Source organism: Epinephelus fuscoguttatus, linkage group LG22 (assembly GCF_011397635.1).
Source record: "Epinephelus fuscoguttatus linkage group LG22, E.fuscoguttatus.final_Chr_v1".
Lineage (NCBI taxonomy): Eukaryota > Metazoa > Chordata > Actinopteri > Perciformes > Serranidae > Epinephelus > Epinephelus fuscoguttatus.
In genome coordinates, this window is record NC_064773.1 from 3,834,208 (window position 1) to 3,849,253 (window position 15,046).

Sequence of the window (15,046 nt, forward strand, 5' to 3'; positions counted from 1 at the left end):
ATGTTTACACTTACAGTCCATTCAGAATGGATCCATGACCCACCAGTTGGAAACCACTGCTCTAAACACCAAGTTAGCATGTTGTCATTAGCATTAGCTCACAGCAGCAGTAGCAGCGTCTCACCCGGTTGTCGTAGACCTTCTTCAGGGCCTCGTAGCGGATGGAGCCCTGGAAGATGACGCCCTGGAAGGTGTTGCTCTTGTCACTCGCCACCAGCTCCACACACACCATCTCGCCCTCGCCCACCGTCATGTCACTGAACACCTACACATAATAAAATAATATTTACCGTCAAATACCTTTATTATCTGCATTCATTCTTTCACACGACCCTAAAATGATCATAAACTAAGGTCTGGGAGCAATTCCCTCATCTCTCTCTGTCAGTGAGGAGATTTGGTTTTAGAAACTGAGCCAAACTAACAGAGTGACTGCTGGTTGTTTATCTGAGTACACAGTAAGCAGTTTTTTCTCGCTCATTGATTTCCCTCCAGGAGAGAAATCTGTGTGATCTGGTGTTTTTCCCTCCAGTCGACCTATAAAAGCAGGTGTTAGTGCAGGAGCTGGTTTTTAAATGGAGTGAAAAAGCATCAAGTCACAGTTCATTACACCGACGCATCGACAGGATCTCTGGACACTTCCAGGCTCTGTGGGGTCTGACTGCAGAGAGGAAAGGCTTCATTACTGAAGGAAGACCACTTTATACATAAGTTTATTATTTAGTCAAGAAAATAAATTTAAATAATTTAAAAAATAATTTTTGGATGGTTTGGACTTTTGGACCCATTATAGGAAGTTTTAGAGGCCACTGTCAAGTGATAAGAGTAGTGTGATGTCTCAGTGCGTAGTGTGCACTGGCCATCAGAGCAGAGAACACGTATAGTTCCTTAGTACGCTTGAGTAATTGCAATATTAAAACAAAAGTAGCTGGATCAAATATATACAAGGCAATGAAAATGCAAACCTTAGTTCGGACTTTCAGGTGTGAAAACGCCCTTATGTTACTTTCCGGTGCTGCATAACTTCATACTACATACCCACACGTCGCAGGATCTGTAGTGTGTTCACACAGGACGGTGACTAAATAAAGTCACTTTTGAGTTTACAGTTTGCAGAATAAAACATTTTGAGTGTGCTGTTAATGGATACTATTTTCATACAGGTCCAGTTTTTGGACTCAGGACGTATTTCACGGGCTGCAAATGTTCCAGTGAGCATCTGTATCTGTGCGATGAGACTCTGTTACCTCCTCAAAGTTATCGATCATGAAGAAGATGTTCGGGTAGCTCATCTTGGACTCCTCTCCTTTGCTGTCCATGGCGTGTTTGCTGGGAGATGCAAATACTTCCTGTAAAAAAAAAAAAAAAAAAATAACAGACAGCTTGATTAATCTGACTGTGGAGCAGCTCTGGTGCAACGACAGAGTGTGTGAGCTGCTGCAGAACTGAGTGATTTCATACCTGACACTTCTTCTTGTGGATGTGGATATCTCCTGCGTCTGAGCGCGTGCACACAGCACACGTCACCACGTAATCCAACTGCAAGAGAGTTGAGTTATTTATCATTACTGTGGACACTCCTTCATTAGAAAAAAAAGGCAATTTTCTTACTTTTCTGTCATTTTTTTAAACAATGTTTTTGTTTTCTGTCTTTATTTTCTAAATGCATGGACATTACCTTTGTACTTTTATTATCCTGTCAAACATTTTTCTTCTTTGTTAATATTATACTGTCCAGCACTTCCATAGTAAAACTGTAGTTAAAAAAACATTACCTCGACTAACTTTGAGTTATGCCTGAGGCTTTATGTCAGTGTCTGAGAGCTAATCTGCTGCGTGTAGATTAGAGTAGATTGTGGTGCATATTTATGTAGGAATACATTTTTTTACTTACTTATGTATTTCATTTTTTTCTTTTTTCCCCTTCCCTCTTGTGTTTGTATATTTATTTGATTTGTTAACACTTGGTAAAACTGTTTATGATAGAAAAGAAAGCAAAAAAGTTAAATTAAATATTATGAAAAAAAAATGCAGTTAAAAAGGTTTTTATGGAAACATAAGGGTGCACTTGTCAGGGTTTTTTTTCCTGAGATATAACAACACATCGTCTGCAGACAGAGATATATTTTGTTCATCACCACGATTTTTATACCTGTAACAATTAGCTTTAATCTTTTTAAAATGTATCAAATAAGGTGTTAAATTACAAACAGCTGGGATTTAACAACACATCATCTGCATACACAGATATTTTATGTTTATCGCCACTGTTATGTCTTTTAAATATTTAATCGCATTATTTGTGCAAAGGGTTTAATACTAATTGTAAAAATGAGGGGACCTGGAGGGCAACCTTGACACACGTTCCACAGGTTGTGATAAATGAAAATGCATGTTGGGTTTAACAGAAAATCTGAACCCATAAATAAGACTTAGAAGCATCTTCATAATCTGAACACAAGTTAAAATATTAGAATGATTCCTAATAGTTTTGGTGACCCTTGGACTTTCCTCTCCAGAGCAGGGATTTCCAAACTTATGCATGCCAAGGCCCCCCAATAAATATCAATTGACAATACTACAAAAAGTGTAAAAAATGAATGATTGAAGCCAAAAACAAAGCCTTCAATGCCTGCTCAGGGACAGTAGCTTGCTGCAAGACTTTAAGACTGCCTGGCCAGAAACTCTTCCTTTGGTTTGAAAATGTCGGCTGTTTTTAACCTCTGCCTGGTACTTTATTTTTTTAAGCGATGCTAAAGTTTAGACATTTTTAAACACTAATGTTGGAGCTCCTTGATACTACGGTCGTTAATAATTTAGCGCTGCAGCCCGTTTACTACCGGCACATCTGTGGGAAAAAGCATGTCTTAAAAGATTGATCTCGGACTTTGAGTCAATATTCAAATGAAGATCGATTTGAATCGGATGAATCGATTATTTTAACCCGGCCCTAGTCTCGAGGCAGAGAACGCATTTGAGGCCATCATAGCCATTCATACGTGCAGCTGTAAATCCAAACTTTTTGCTGCCTCATACTTACGAGTTTTACAAGTTCTTCGGATTCTGCAGCTGTGCTTTTGTCAGCTGGGTTGTTGGTGGCTCGTCACGTCTTTACCTTTTCAAAAACGTCCATTTTTTTTGAGTAAGTGCAAGCTAGCTAGGTGCTAGCAGGCAAGATTGCAAGAGTATTATTATTATTATTATTATTATTATTAGTATTAGTATTAGTATTATTATTGTTCAATTTTATTTGATCTTTTTCATTTTCCCCTCATCATTCCAGTCCCCCCTTAGCCTTTGAAAATCACTGTCCCAGAGGACACTAACAAGATATATCATGAACTAATATGACACAGTATTTGTTAATGAGATATTATCACATTAATCAATCTGAGTACGAGTTTATGCTCTAATTTCAGTGCTCAGAGTTCTTCACCTTCTGCAGGATGAGGTTCAGGTAGACGCTCTCTTCCCAGTCAATGTCAGGGTCACCAAGGCCCGGCAGCTTCTTGGAGTCTCTCCTGTAAACCTCCACCTCCACCTGTAACACACAGTTGAAACCCCTTCATCAGACATCATACACACACATTAACATCTGTCAGTGTGTGTTTATGTGAGCAGGTCAGGCTCAGTTCAGGTGTTCAGAGGAACCAGGACTCTGGAGACTTCCTGTCACATCAGTTTGACATCAAAAGAAGGGCAGAAACATAAAGGATGAGCTGCAGCAGGTTGTTCAGAGTCCTTTATGTGAGGACGATCTATCTCTATTGATTTGTTACTATGACAACATCAAAAGGAAATGAAACATGGAGGTATCGCTCTGTGTCTAAGGTGCAGTTTCTGCTTTACAAGACCAGAAACCAAGCCCTGTTATCTTTCTTTGCACATACTAACTCATAATAACAACACAAAACATGCTTTTAGAAATGTCTGCTAATTTATTAAAAAATAGAAAATCATAAATAAATCTCATTTACATAAGTATACGGACCCTTTGATCCTGCAAATGGAGCTCAGGTGCAGCCTACTTGCTTTCATTATCCCTGAAATATCACTAGAGCTTAACTGGAATTGATTCAGTTGATTGGACATAAAACAGAAAGGCACACATCTGTTTAAAAGGTTGGATCAGACAGCCACTGCTGTGGGGCCAGGTTTGTGTCACAGTTAAGTTACCGTGATTACAATTTTTTTTGACTTGTAAACAGTGTTTATGTCAACATACAAGCTGTAATTATGACTAAAGCTATACCACTTGGTGCTTAATAATCTGGACGTGCCAGGAGAGACAAACAGGCCTCATCGCAATGACGTGTGGAAGTGACAAAAAATAATTGTTAACTAGAATTAGTGCCTCACAGTTAAATGCTGCTGCAGACCAGTCAAGTTTTTCTTACAGTTAATACCCATGTCAGTGAAAACATGGATGCTTCACTCACAGATCTATACAATCAGCACAGTTCACCAATTCAGTATCTGACCAAATGTCTCCCCTTCTGTTCCTGAGATATGATGTTGTTTTATGCAGAACATGATGATGTCACAGTGAAGCTGACCTTTGACTTTTTTGATGTAAAAGGTCATCACTTTAACATTTTATCCTGTTAAACATTTGTGTCAAATTTTGTCATATTTAGCGCAGAAAACCTTGAATTAAACCTCAAAATGTGTTTTGTGAGGTCACAGTGACCTTTGACCCTTAACCACCAAAATCTAAGCTGTTCATCCTTAAGCCCAAGTGGACATTTGTGCCAAATTTGGAGAAAAGTCCTTAGTGCGTTCTAGACATATATCACGTTTAACAGGACACAGATGAAGTCACAGTGACCTTGACCTTTGACCACCAAAGTCTAATCAGTTGATTCCGATACAGATGCGAATTAGCTCTAAGCTATGATTTGGTATGGTGCACCAAATGGTAACTTTTATGTTTTGATCTATGCATGGTCCCTTTTAAATAAATAAATAAATTCTTGAGTAGATGTTTCTGCCAAAGTTGAATAAATTCCTTCAATGTTGACAAGAATGGGATGGACGCACTGATCTTGAATTTAGACTTTTGACCACTAAAATCGAATCAGTTCATCCTTAAGACCAAGTAGATGTTGATGCCAAATTTGAAGAAGTTTCCTCGAGGTGTTCTAGAGATATCACGTTCAACAGAAGACAGATGAGGTCAAGGTGACCTTGGCCTTGAACCACCAAAATCTAACCAGTTCATCATTGAGTCCAAGTAACATTTGTGCCAAATTTGAGGAAATTCACTCAAGGCCTTCTTGAGAAATCTTGTTAACAAGAATGAGATGAATATAAGGTCACAGTAACCTTGACCTTTGACCACTACAATCTAAATCAGTTATTTCAGATGCAGATGTGAATTCTCTCTAAGCTATAATTTGGTATGGTGCATCAAATGTTAACATTCATGTTGTTTGAAGACACTGGGACTTCATTATCATCTCGTTTGAGGACATTAACACTTAACTATCATTGACACAAAAGAACAAAAGAAAGAAATATTTATACAAGCATCCTTTTTTCATTTTATAAAAACGTATTCATATTTCTACATCTTTTAAAAATGTTTGTAAATCATATGAGCAGTATTTTCACTCCATATCTACCATGTTTTTAACCTTCACACGACCAACTCTAATCATACAACCGTCTTGAGTTGTGAGACTTTGCCATCTTATTAGCAAAAGGTCAGTTTTCTTTTTGATGTGTGTTCTGAAGGCAAAATGGAGAACAATGTGAACTTCAGCAGGGAGATGTAAGAACATTTGAAGGAAGTGGAACCATCCACACGGACCACAGAGACATTTCCCTTTAAGGAAATAAATATTATTCGGCATCAACCTGGACTTGCATGTCTTTTCCTGCTTCACCTACTGTATTTATGTTTCTGTCACATGAAGCAGGAGCATCTGACTGAAACATAAAGTCAGTTTAAACTGAATCTGCTGCTTTTAATAAAACGTGTTTACTTTGTGGCTGAAATCTGAAAACAATGAGCGTTATGTAAACGTTACATAAAGTGTGATGTCTGTCTGTGGTTATCTTTTGTTGTTCAAGACAGAACGCTCAGTTGCCTCCATAAAGGGGTATTTCCCAACGCCTTCACGTTTCAAAGCGTAACCATGGCGACCGCTCCTGTGCTCTACATGGCTCGTGAGTGATATGAATCCTGGCATGTGGAGACCTCGTATCTCCCTGTAGACCGGCTGCAACAAACCTTTATATCGTCAGGGTCTGGTTAAATAGAGATGAGCGGGAGACGCCTGAACGTCAGCTACAGAGACGACAGATACAGTATGTGGGTATAATCACCAGATATGAACTGTGAAGACTCTGAGCCTTGAACGTGCCCCACTAAAGCAAAAATAAGGAACTGAAGAATGGAGAGAGGAAGAGGAAGATGCTGCATAACGATTTTTACAGATTTCTTCATATTGAGCAATTAAAGCAACTCAAAGGATTTTGTTTTTAACTGTCTCTGAAACTCTCTCAGATTAATACTGACGTCTCTAAATGACCTAAATAAGCAAACGAGACCATCAGTGAGAAGACTGGATATTTCTACAAAGCTATTCTAAGGCTGAATCCCAATATACCCGTTACCCCGACAACTTGGCCCTTTCCCCCCCTGTTTCACGTCTAGGGGCAGGGTGTCCTGATTCTTGTTGGGACAGAGGGGCAGGGCGAAGTGTTGGGGCTACATGGCCCCTCAAAACACTCCAAACCAAGCGTTATGAGCACAGACTGTTGAAATAATGGATGTACCCACTGTGATGTCATCCATTGATTTGTGGACTGCCATTTTGAAGCCTCGAGTTTGGCATTTTGGCCGTCGCCATCTTGGATTTCTGAACATTTTTGGACGAGAGGGTGGAGCTGACTGAGGGAACCAGAGGACAAACTTTAGAGATAAGTATTAAAAGTCATCTTAGTGAGCGAATTGCATACATGTCCACATTTATGAGAATTCATCAACAAGATGGCCGCCACCAATGTATTTTCTTTGATAAAGGTTTTAAAAATTAAGATAACCATAGTATTATATTAGCTTAATTTGTTCCAAGGTTTTCTTTTTTATAGCAAGTATTACAAAAAGAAATGACAAGTATGCGAATGCCTTGGCAGCTAACCAGCTAGCTAGCTAACGTTATAATAACGTGTAATAGAGTGCTGCAGGGGTGACGTTTATTTGTAGGGCAACACAGAAATTCGCATAACCTTGGTTCCCGCGACAAAAATCCTTGATGCCTGTCCCCAGGTTGAACTTTGAAACATTTTACGGAACGCAGACCGGGAGAGCCGATGTCAGAGTTTGGCAGTGGGCCGTACGTTAGCCAGTGAAAAGTAGATTTTTTTTAGTTTCTGATGTTATGTTTTGTGGTTATGACTGAATCAGCAAAGAGAAAAATGAAAGATTGTTGAGAATTACTGAAAAAACAAACAAAAACTGAAAGGGGCAGTGATGGAGCACGGGTGAAAACACAGGTCAACGTCTGTCGGTCATTCAATAGATGGAGATAACTAATTCAAAACTGATCCTGAATTGGTGCTCTACCTCCTAGACAGGTATATAACATGTTTATTTATTTATTTACATCATCTTCCTCCTCCTCCTCCTCCTCCTCATCATCCTGTGGAGTCTGAATCCTCCGACAGCAAAATGACCTCACTGTGACTCAACGCTGGCCCTCAGAAGGATACAGAAACACACATGGACACACTCCGGTCTTTGTAATGCAGGTTGTGTCCGGGCTGCAGTCGGATGAGATGATGGGAGCCGTTAACCCGACCTGGACACAGAACAATGAAGCGTAACCGTGGCAACCGGGGATGGAGGGGGATGTAGGACAAACTACAAAGAGCAGACGGAGAGTCCAGACGAGTGAAATGTAATTATGAAGAGAAGAAGAGGGAGCAGAGGCCAGGTTTACATCATACTGTAGCTTCCCACTGGTGTTCCTTATGTGTTCAAATCAGAAAATATCCAGTGAGCCAAAATGCCTTGTTGATGCCAGAGGTCAGAGGAGAATGGCCAGACTGGTTCAAGATGACAGAAAGGCAACAGGAAGTCAAATAAGCACTGGTTCCAACCAAGGTGTGCAGAAGAGCATCTCTGAAGCAACAACACCTTGTCCAACCTTGAAGCAGATGGGCTACAGCAGCAGAAGACCACACCAGGTGCCACTCCTGTCAGCTAACAACAGGAAACTGAGGCTACAATTCACACGGGTTTTCTCACCAAAACTGGACAATAGAAGATTGGAAAAACCACATTCAGATGGAAGCATGGATCCATCCTGCCTTGTATCAACGCTTCAGGCTGCTGCTGCTGCTGGTGGTGTAATGGTGTGGGGGAGATTTTCTTAGTACCAACTGAGCATGGTTTAAACACCACAGCCTACCTGAGTATTGTTGCTGAGCGTGTCCATCCCTTTATGACCACAGTGTACCCATCTTCTGATGGCTACTTCCAGCAGGATAACGCACCATGTCACAAAGCTCACATCATCTCAAACATGACGATGAGTTCACTGTACTCCAATGGCCTCCACAGTCACCAAACCTCTGCCCTGATTTTATATCAAGACAATCTGGAGAAGTTTAATTTGTATAAAGTGAGGTTTAGTTGAATGAAGTTTGACTCTGACTTTAAAAAGACAAACTGCTGAAGGCTTTGGCTGATGGGAAAATTGATGGCTGCTGTCGGCGCCGTTTGTCTCATTCAGTGTTATTAAATGTGACTTTTGTGTCGTCTCGTCTGCCTCCAACGTTATTTCTGTTTCAGTTCAACAGTAGTTTTTGGGGAGGCCGTTTCCTGTAACGAAACGTGGCTGTGATGTTTATTTGGAGTCCAGTTTATTAGGTACACCTACAGTGGCTTAACCTAATGTCATCAGATACAACAGTCCTGCAGTGAAGGTTATTCAGCCTGCCCTCAGTGATTTAAATGAGGTGGACAAAATAATAGGAACACCTGTCAGTCTGAAATCTCTGCTGTGTTTCCACTGAGTAAAGATCTACATGTTTAATCTCTGTGATCAGCTGATGTTTGAGTGTCACAGCGTTTAAACTGGGAGTTTGTTTATGATGTTTTTTCCTGTTATGACTCAGATACATCAGATCATCCTCCACCTTTACTGCGCGCTGCGGCAGTGTCTGTTACACCAGACAGATGAGAAATCTGAATCTAAAACCTTAAAAGATGCTGAGATTTTAAAGACATGCTTTTAATTTATTCTGCCTGATTTCAACGTTTGATTAAGTTATTTTCTCACATGCTCAGGGAAGAGAAGGTCAACAAGGACAGACAGATCATCTCTACAGTATCAGAAGGATCTGAGCTGTGGCCTCTGTCCTGATAATCATCCCAATATAAGATCAATAATTCCTCCTGTTCTCAGACTGAAGCCTCGGCAGACACAGGCAGTTGTGAAGGTGCATATCTTAAAACAGAAATCAGTGTTAATACATTAAACACATTGATGTTTCCTCTGCAGAGCTCAGAGTCAAACTGAAGGATCCTCATAGCAACATCAATGTTACACAACTGAAGTGTTTTCTCTGTGAGCCTGAAGACCAGTTTTACTTCAGTGTTTTTGCACATTCAGGCGTTGAAGTGATCACTTACTGAACAACAGACAAACTGTGGAGATGAAGCCGTATACTATATAACATCAATCATATTAATAAAGATATCTGATGTTTTACTTCCAGAGTCAGTGACATCGTCTGGATTTTGGTTTAAGTCGACATTTGAATTATAGCCTCACCATAGAAATAAAATGTTAATATTATTTATTATTATTATTTTACTTACATGAGAATGACAAGTGCTGGAATTTTGCTGCCTCTCAATAATCGGAAATTTAAAAAATTTGATAACGATATATCGACTGATAGTAAAACATAAATAATCTTGATACAGATACTTTTCATGTTTCTTTTCTCTTTTAAAAAATCACACATCTGAAAGCATCTGAGCGGAGCATTTTTAAGTTTAAAAATAATGGATACAAAAATATCTGCAAATCTGGTGTGGAAAAAGTGCAAATTAATAATATTTTACAGGACTTTTATATCACCTTAAAACAACAGTCAGGTTTATTTAGGGTTTTATTTTTAGGACATTTTTTGGAAATCTCACAAATTTGAGGTTAATAAAAATGAGTATAATAAATTAAGGAGGTTTAATGGATTATTTTCATGGTTAATGGGCTTTTAATATATCAAGCAAAACTGGGTTAATTTATCTTAGTCTTTAATTTAAGGAGCAAATTCAGGGTTTCGTGACTCATTCTGAGGTTAATTCATGTAAACACAAATTGATTATGACATATTAAGGAGGGATTTCAAGTGGTAAAGAACAAAAGGGGACTAAAGCATTTGCTAAGGTGGAAAAAAACAATTAAAAAACAATAATTGTGCCGATTAGCAGCAGATTACTTTTCTGTCAGTCAACTATTAGACTACTAGACCAACTATTTCAGCTCTATGTGAAACACTAATAAATCCTTGAATAATTCAGTCACCTTTTTGCCCTCGGTGTTGTCGGCGCTGACGTAGGCGAGCTTCCTGCGGACGTAGAACAGCATGTCGTCCTGTCGAGGAGCAAACTTCTCCATGAAGTACGTGGAGAACATCCAGGTCCAAAACACAATGCGGTCATCCTTAAAACAACCTGCAGAAATACACAAACATAAACGGTAAATAAAAACGATGAAACAACGCTGCAGCGTTGTACATCACCGTCATCTACTGTGGGAACTACTGGGCAACAACCTGACAGCAATATAAATATTTTCACCACCTCCTCTTCCTCTGATGAAGAGAATATATTCATTTAAAATGTTTTTATATTACCAATAGTTTTTTTTAATCTTTTTATTCTCTCCTTTTCCTTTTTTTAAAGTTAATATCATTTGATGGATTTCAGGGGATTTCGTCACAACAGCTTTATTTTTATAGCATCTTTAAAAACAGCGTCTACAAAATGCTTTGACAAACAAAGAAAAGCAGATGCAAGATACCCAGAGGCAATATAACGATAAAGCCACAAACAGTAATGCCGAACTAAAGCAAGAAAAAAATTAAGGTAGATAAAGTGCAAAAACACATTAGAAAGAGGACAGATGATTATGAGAAATAAACATAAAAACAGTTAAAAAAGTCAATAAAAGTAAATTCAATGAAAGAAACAAAAAAATAAACAAAAGACTCTAAAGTGGGCAGATAATCTGTGACTATAAATCCATTAAATCAATCATAATTAAGCCCAAATTTGAGGTGAATAATACTTAAAATATATATTTTTCGATTGGAAAAAATTCCACATATTTATGTTAAACAAAAATCAAACAGTCCCAAAAGATTCCCAAATCCCAATGATGGCATGGGTTTCCTTATATACAATATAACATTTAAATTAATATCATTATAATGTTGTAACGTGAAAAATAAGAGAAAGGAAAAGTGAAAATATAAAAAGATAAGGAAAAAAATTCACAATTTCAAAAAGTTGAAAAAACATAAAAATCTAAAACATAATATGACACACACACAAACTGGTCCACATAAAACACAGAAATTAAAGCGACACTGCGTAGAAACAGTCAGTGTGTGTGTTTAATGTCTGACACCACCTCACAGGAAGTGGAGTTTCCCTGCGAGCTCTATAAACGACCCTGCGGCGTGCTCTGTGGTCAGACTGCTTTATTAAAACGCATCACTGCGTTATTCTCGCCTGCCTTTTGTTCACATCAGAGGAAATCTCTCCCTTTACGACCGATAAAACTGCTGATTAATTATTCACGCTCTGCTGCCGCCACTTTATGACGCTCACTCTTTGTCTTTTATTTTGAAAAAATGACCAGAATGCCATGAAAGATGTCGATGAGCGCCGCACTGATGGTGTCGACCACCTGCCCCCCTCCATCACCTCGGGGGGTTCTCCACTACCTTTCTACATGCCGAGGCACCTGCCTGGCGCCCGGCAACTGTTGCTAGGCAACCGGGCAGAGGATGACATGGCATTAAGTTAAACTTCCTGTTAAGAGCAGCTGCTCCTCACAGACCTATGGAGCAAAGAGTTTTTAAATCTCATCACAGACGATCCAGCTGTGTGATTGGCTGCCTGCGGGGATTGTTCCTGTCTGTGATTGGTTTATTGCTGATTTGGACGCTCCAATCAGCAGCATCCATCTGCTTTCACTCAAACTTTGGCAATGACTATGTTTACATGCACAATAATATTCAACCACAGCATCTAAACAGGAATATTAGTGGAATTTTTATTGTCATTAGCCCTTTAAACAGCTCAGTAGGAATATCATCTTTTTGGAATCATGGCGAGAAGCATAGTATTTTATACCTGAATTGATTTTAAGATTTTACACATCACTTTTAATGCACCTCATGGCTTCCCCCAGTGACATTGCTGAGGTCGCAGCCTCAGATCCTCAGGCAGGACTCTGTTGGCTGTTCCTCAGTCCTGATTTAAAACTAAAGATGACCAAGCTTTTGCAGTCGAGGTTCAAAAAAGCCTTTTGTTAATTTCAGCACACTGTTCATTTTATTTATGTCCCAAGTTATTATCATGTATTGTCTTTGGTTGTTGTATTCTAATTGTTTGACTTGCCAACTTTGTGTTTCTGCCTCACCAACAATATTTTATCTTTATTTTATTTTTATTGTTCTTTATCTCTCTTGAAATTGCCTCATTTTATTTGCTTGAATCCCGCTTTGTTTTAAATCTGAGATCAACCATGTAAAGCAATTTGTAACTTTGTTTTAAAAAGTGCTTTATAAATAAAGTTCATTGTTATATTGTATAAACATATTCAAAGTCTGTTTCTTTATCTGATTCTGTGAAGTTCTGCAGAACTGAAATGCAGCAACAGCATTTAAAAGATAAAACAGACCTTTATTCATCATGACAAAAAAGTTTAGCTCAGTATAAATAGCAAAAATAAAATCAAATATAGAAAAGTAAATGGTTCAACACATGAATGAAAGAGCAGAGTCCTGGATATTAAATATATAAATTATATGTTATACTATAAAATGAATACTAAGGAATGAAAAAGCTGAACATTGCAGTGAATTTATATTGAAATATAAGAATATTACTATGATAAAATTGAACATAACATTTAAAATTAAATGTCAACACTTTTTTTTATTAATATATTTATCTATTTTTTTGGTACATTCTTCCCCATTGTTTATGAAATGGAAAAGTTATTGGACAAATTTCTATGGAGAAATAAGCATAAATCTTATTCTTATTTATTTTTTTAGAATTTCCAGAAAAAAGGGAGGTTTCATTTTCTTGGTTATATTTTTTGATAATTGTAAACCGTACTTAAAGTTACATAAATGATACGACATATTTAAATATGTCAGGACTGTTCATTTGAACGATTCAACACAGACATGAGGTTTTTCATCTGAACATCTCACAAATGTCCATCCCCAATGTTGAAAATGTTAAACTACTCCTTTAGTTTTATAATCTACTGTGGCGGTTTGAGGCTTCCCGTGATCACCTCACAAATGAAAAGGGATCTACAAAAAATAGATGTCCTCACCCAAAAAAACGACCTGAGACTTCCTGAAAATATTCCATAACAAAAGGAGTGCAAATCTTTTTTTCTTTTTTAGTCCCCTAACTGCACATAATCCCTTTCATCCTAAAATGTCAGAATTGAACACATTTCTTAAGACATACTGTACGTGGCACTCATCAGACTGATGAGACCAAACTTCATCCAGACTCTGATTGCCTTCATCAGGATTAGCTGCACTGTGTCAGGGTTAATTGACTTTGTCAGACTTAACTTTATTCTATCAGATGTGCCAACAGCAGCTCAGCGTGACGAGACGTGGCGAGCACAAAGAATGAAAACAGCTCTGGGTCACTTGAGTTTAGATTTTAGTTTACTTTTCCTTCGCTTATATAGAAAAGAGACGCACATACTGTGAGTGAAGCTCTTCTATTTCGAGATAAAAGACGAAGCTCTATAATGGAAACACAAACATGGTGTCTTGGCATTGATTTAATTTCACAGGCAGAAATTGAATGAAGGTTAATTTAATGTAAGACTGTGAGGATTAACCTTGTTTGCTTTGATGTGCTCGAGCTTTGATTTAATTGTGGAAACACCTGAGCTGACATACAGACAAAATGTCAATAAGTTAAACCTGCATCCAGGGTCACGTCGTCACCACAAACCCCCACATTCAGCACAAATATGTTCTGTTTTCCTTAAGAGATATAAAATCCTAATCAGACAGATTTTATTGATGACTTTCCTGACACCCTCTTGGCTTTAATGACCCCACTGAAACTGGAGATGCCCCACCAAACGAGCCCATTGATCAGCAGTGTGGGCAGCTCGTCAGGCTGCTGCAGTGAAGCTGTTCACATCTCACCCAACACAACGGCTCTGTGTTCAGGCCTGCAGCCAACCACAGCTCTGCCTGTAGAGGAGCAACGACCTCTGGCCCCCGTCCAGTCAGATTCTGGCATTAAAGATCTTCTCGGACAGAGGTGAGTCAGTGAACACAACCTGCTGGCTAACAAAGCAGGGAAGCTTCCAGAAAGCTGTAGCTGCCACTGAACATCACATCTGAAGAGATACAGGAAACCCCATCCCTGCCAGAGGAAAACCTCTTAGGAGCTTTTGGCTTCGATCCAAATATCATACAAATTCTTTATTAAGAGGAAACTGGACTATTGTTTCCTACATCAGAAGAAAATGCTGGCATTGTAAGTTTCTGCAAATCAGTTATATGTTACATTTGTCCATCTTAACCGTATCATAGTTTCTAAAGTGAAGCAGTATATTAATTGACATTGTCATTGGGAGGTGGACGAATTTAAACCTAGGCGAGACGCCTGCCAAGCTGCAGACCACTCTTTGAGAACAACAAATAACTAAAGTGTTGTTTATGAGGCCATCATTGCCTTTTTGACAGAGAAACTGTCATAATAAGCAGTAGTTGTTTTTTTTTTTTTTTTCAGCAGAGC

The 15,046-nt window shown here is 38.5% G+C and overlaps 1 protein-coding gene across 1 annotated transcript in view; it reads right to left on the reverse strand.

Moving 5' to 3' along the window:
* The window catches only part of kiaa0930, a 47,160-nt gene that overhangs the window by 12,863 nt on the left and 19,251 nt on the right, over nt 1-15,046 (reverse strand). The window contains exons 3-7 of the mRNA XM_049567191.1: nt 10,548-10,696; nt 3,437-3,541; nt 1,462-1,539; nt 1,248-1,349; nt 125-265 (exon numbers count right to left, since the gene is read on the reverse strand). Coding sequence (XP_049423148.1) covers nt 125-265; nt 1,248-1,349; nt 1,462-1,539; nt 3,437-3,541; nt 10,548-10,696 — 575 coding nt within the window. The remainder of the gene's footprint in view (nt 1-124; nt 266-1,247; nt 1,350-1,461; nt 1,540-3,436; nt 3,542-10,547; nt 10,697-15,046) is intronic.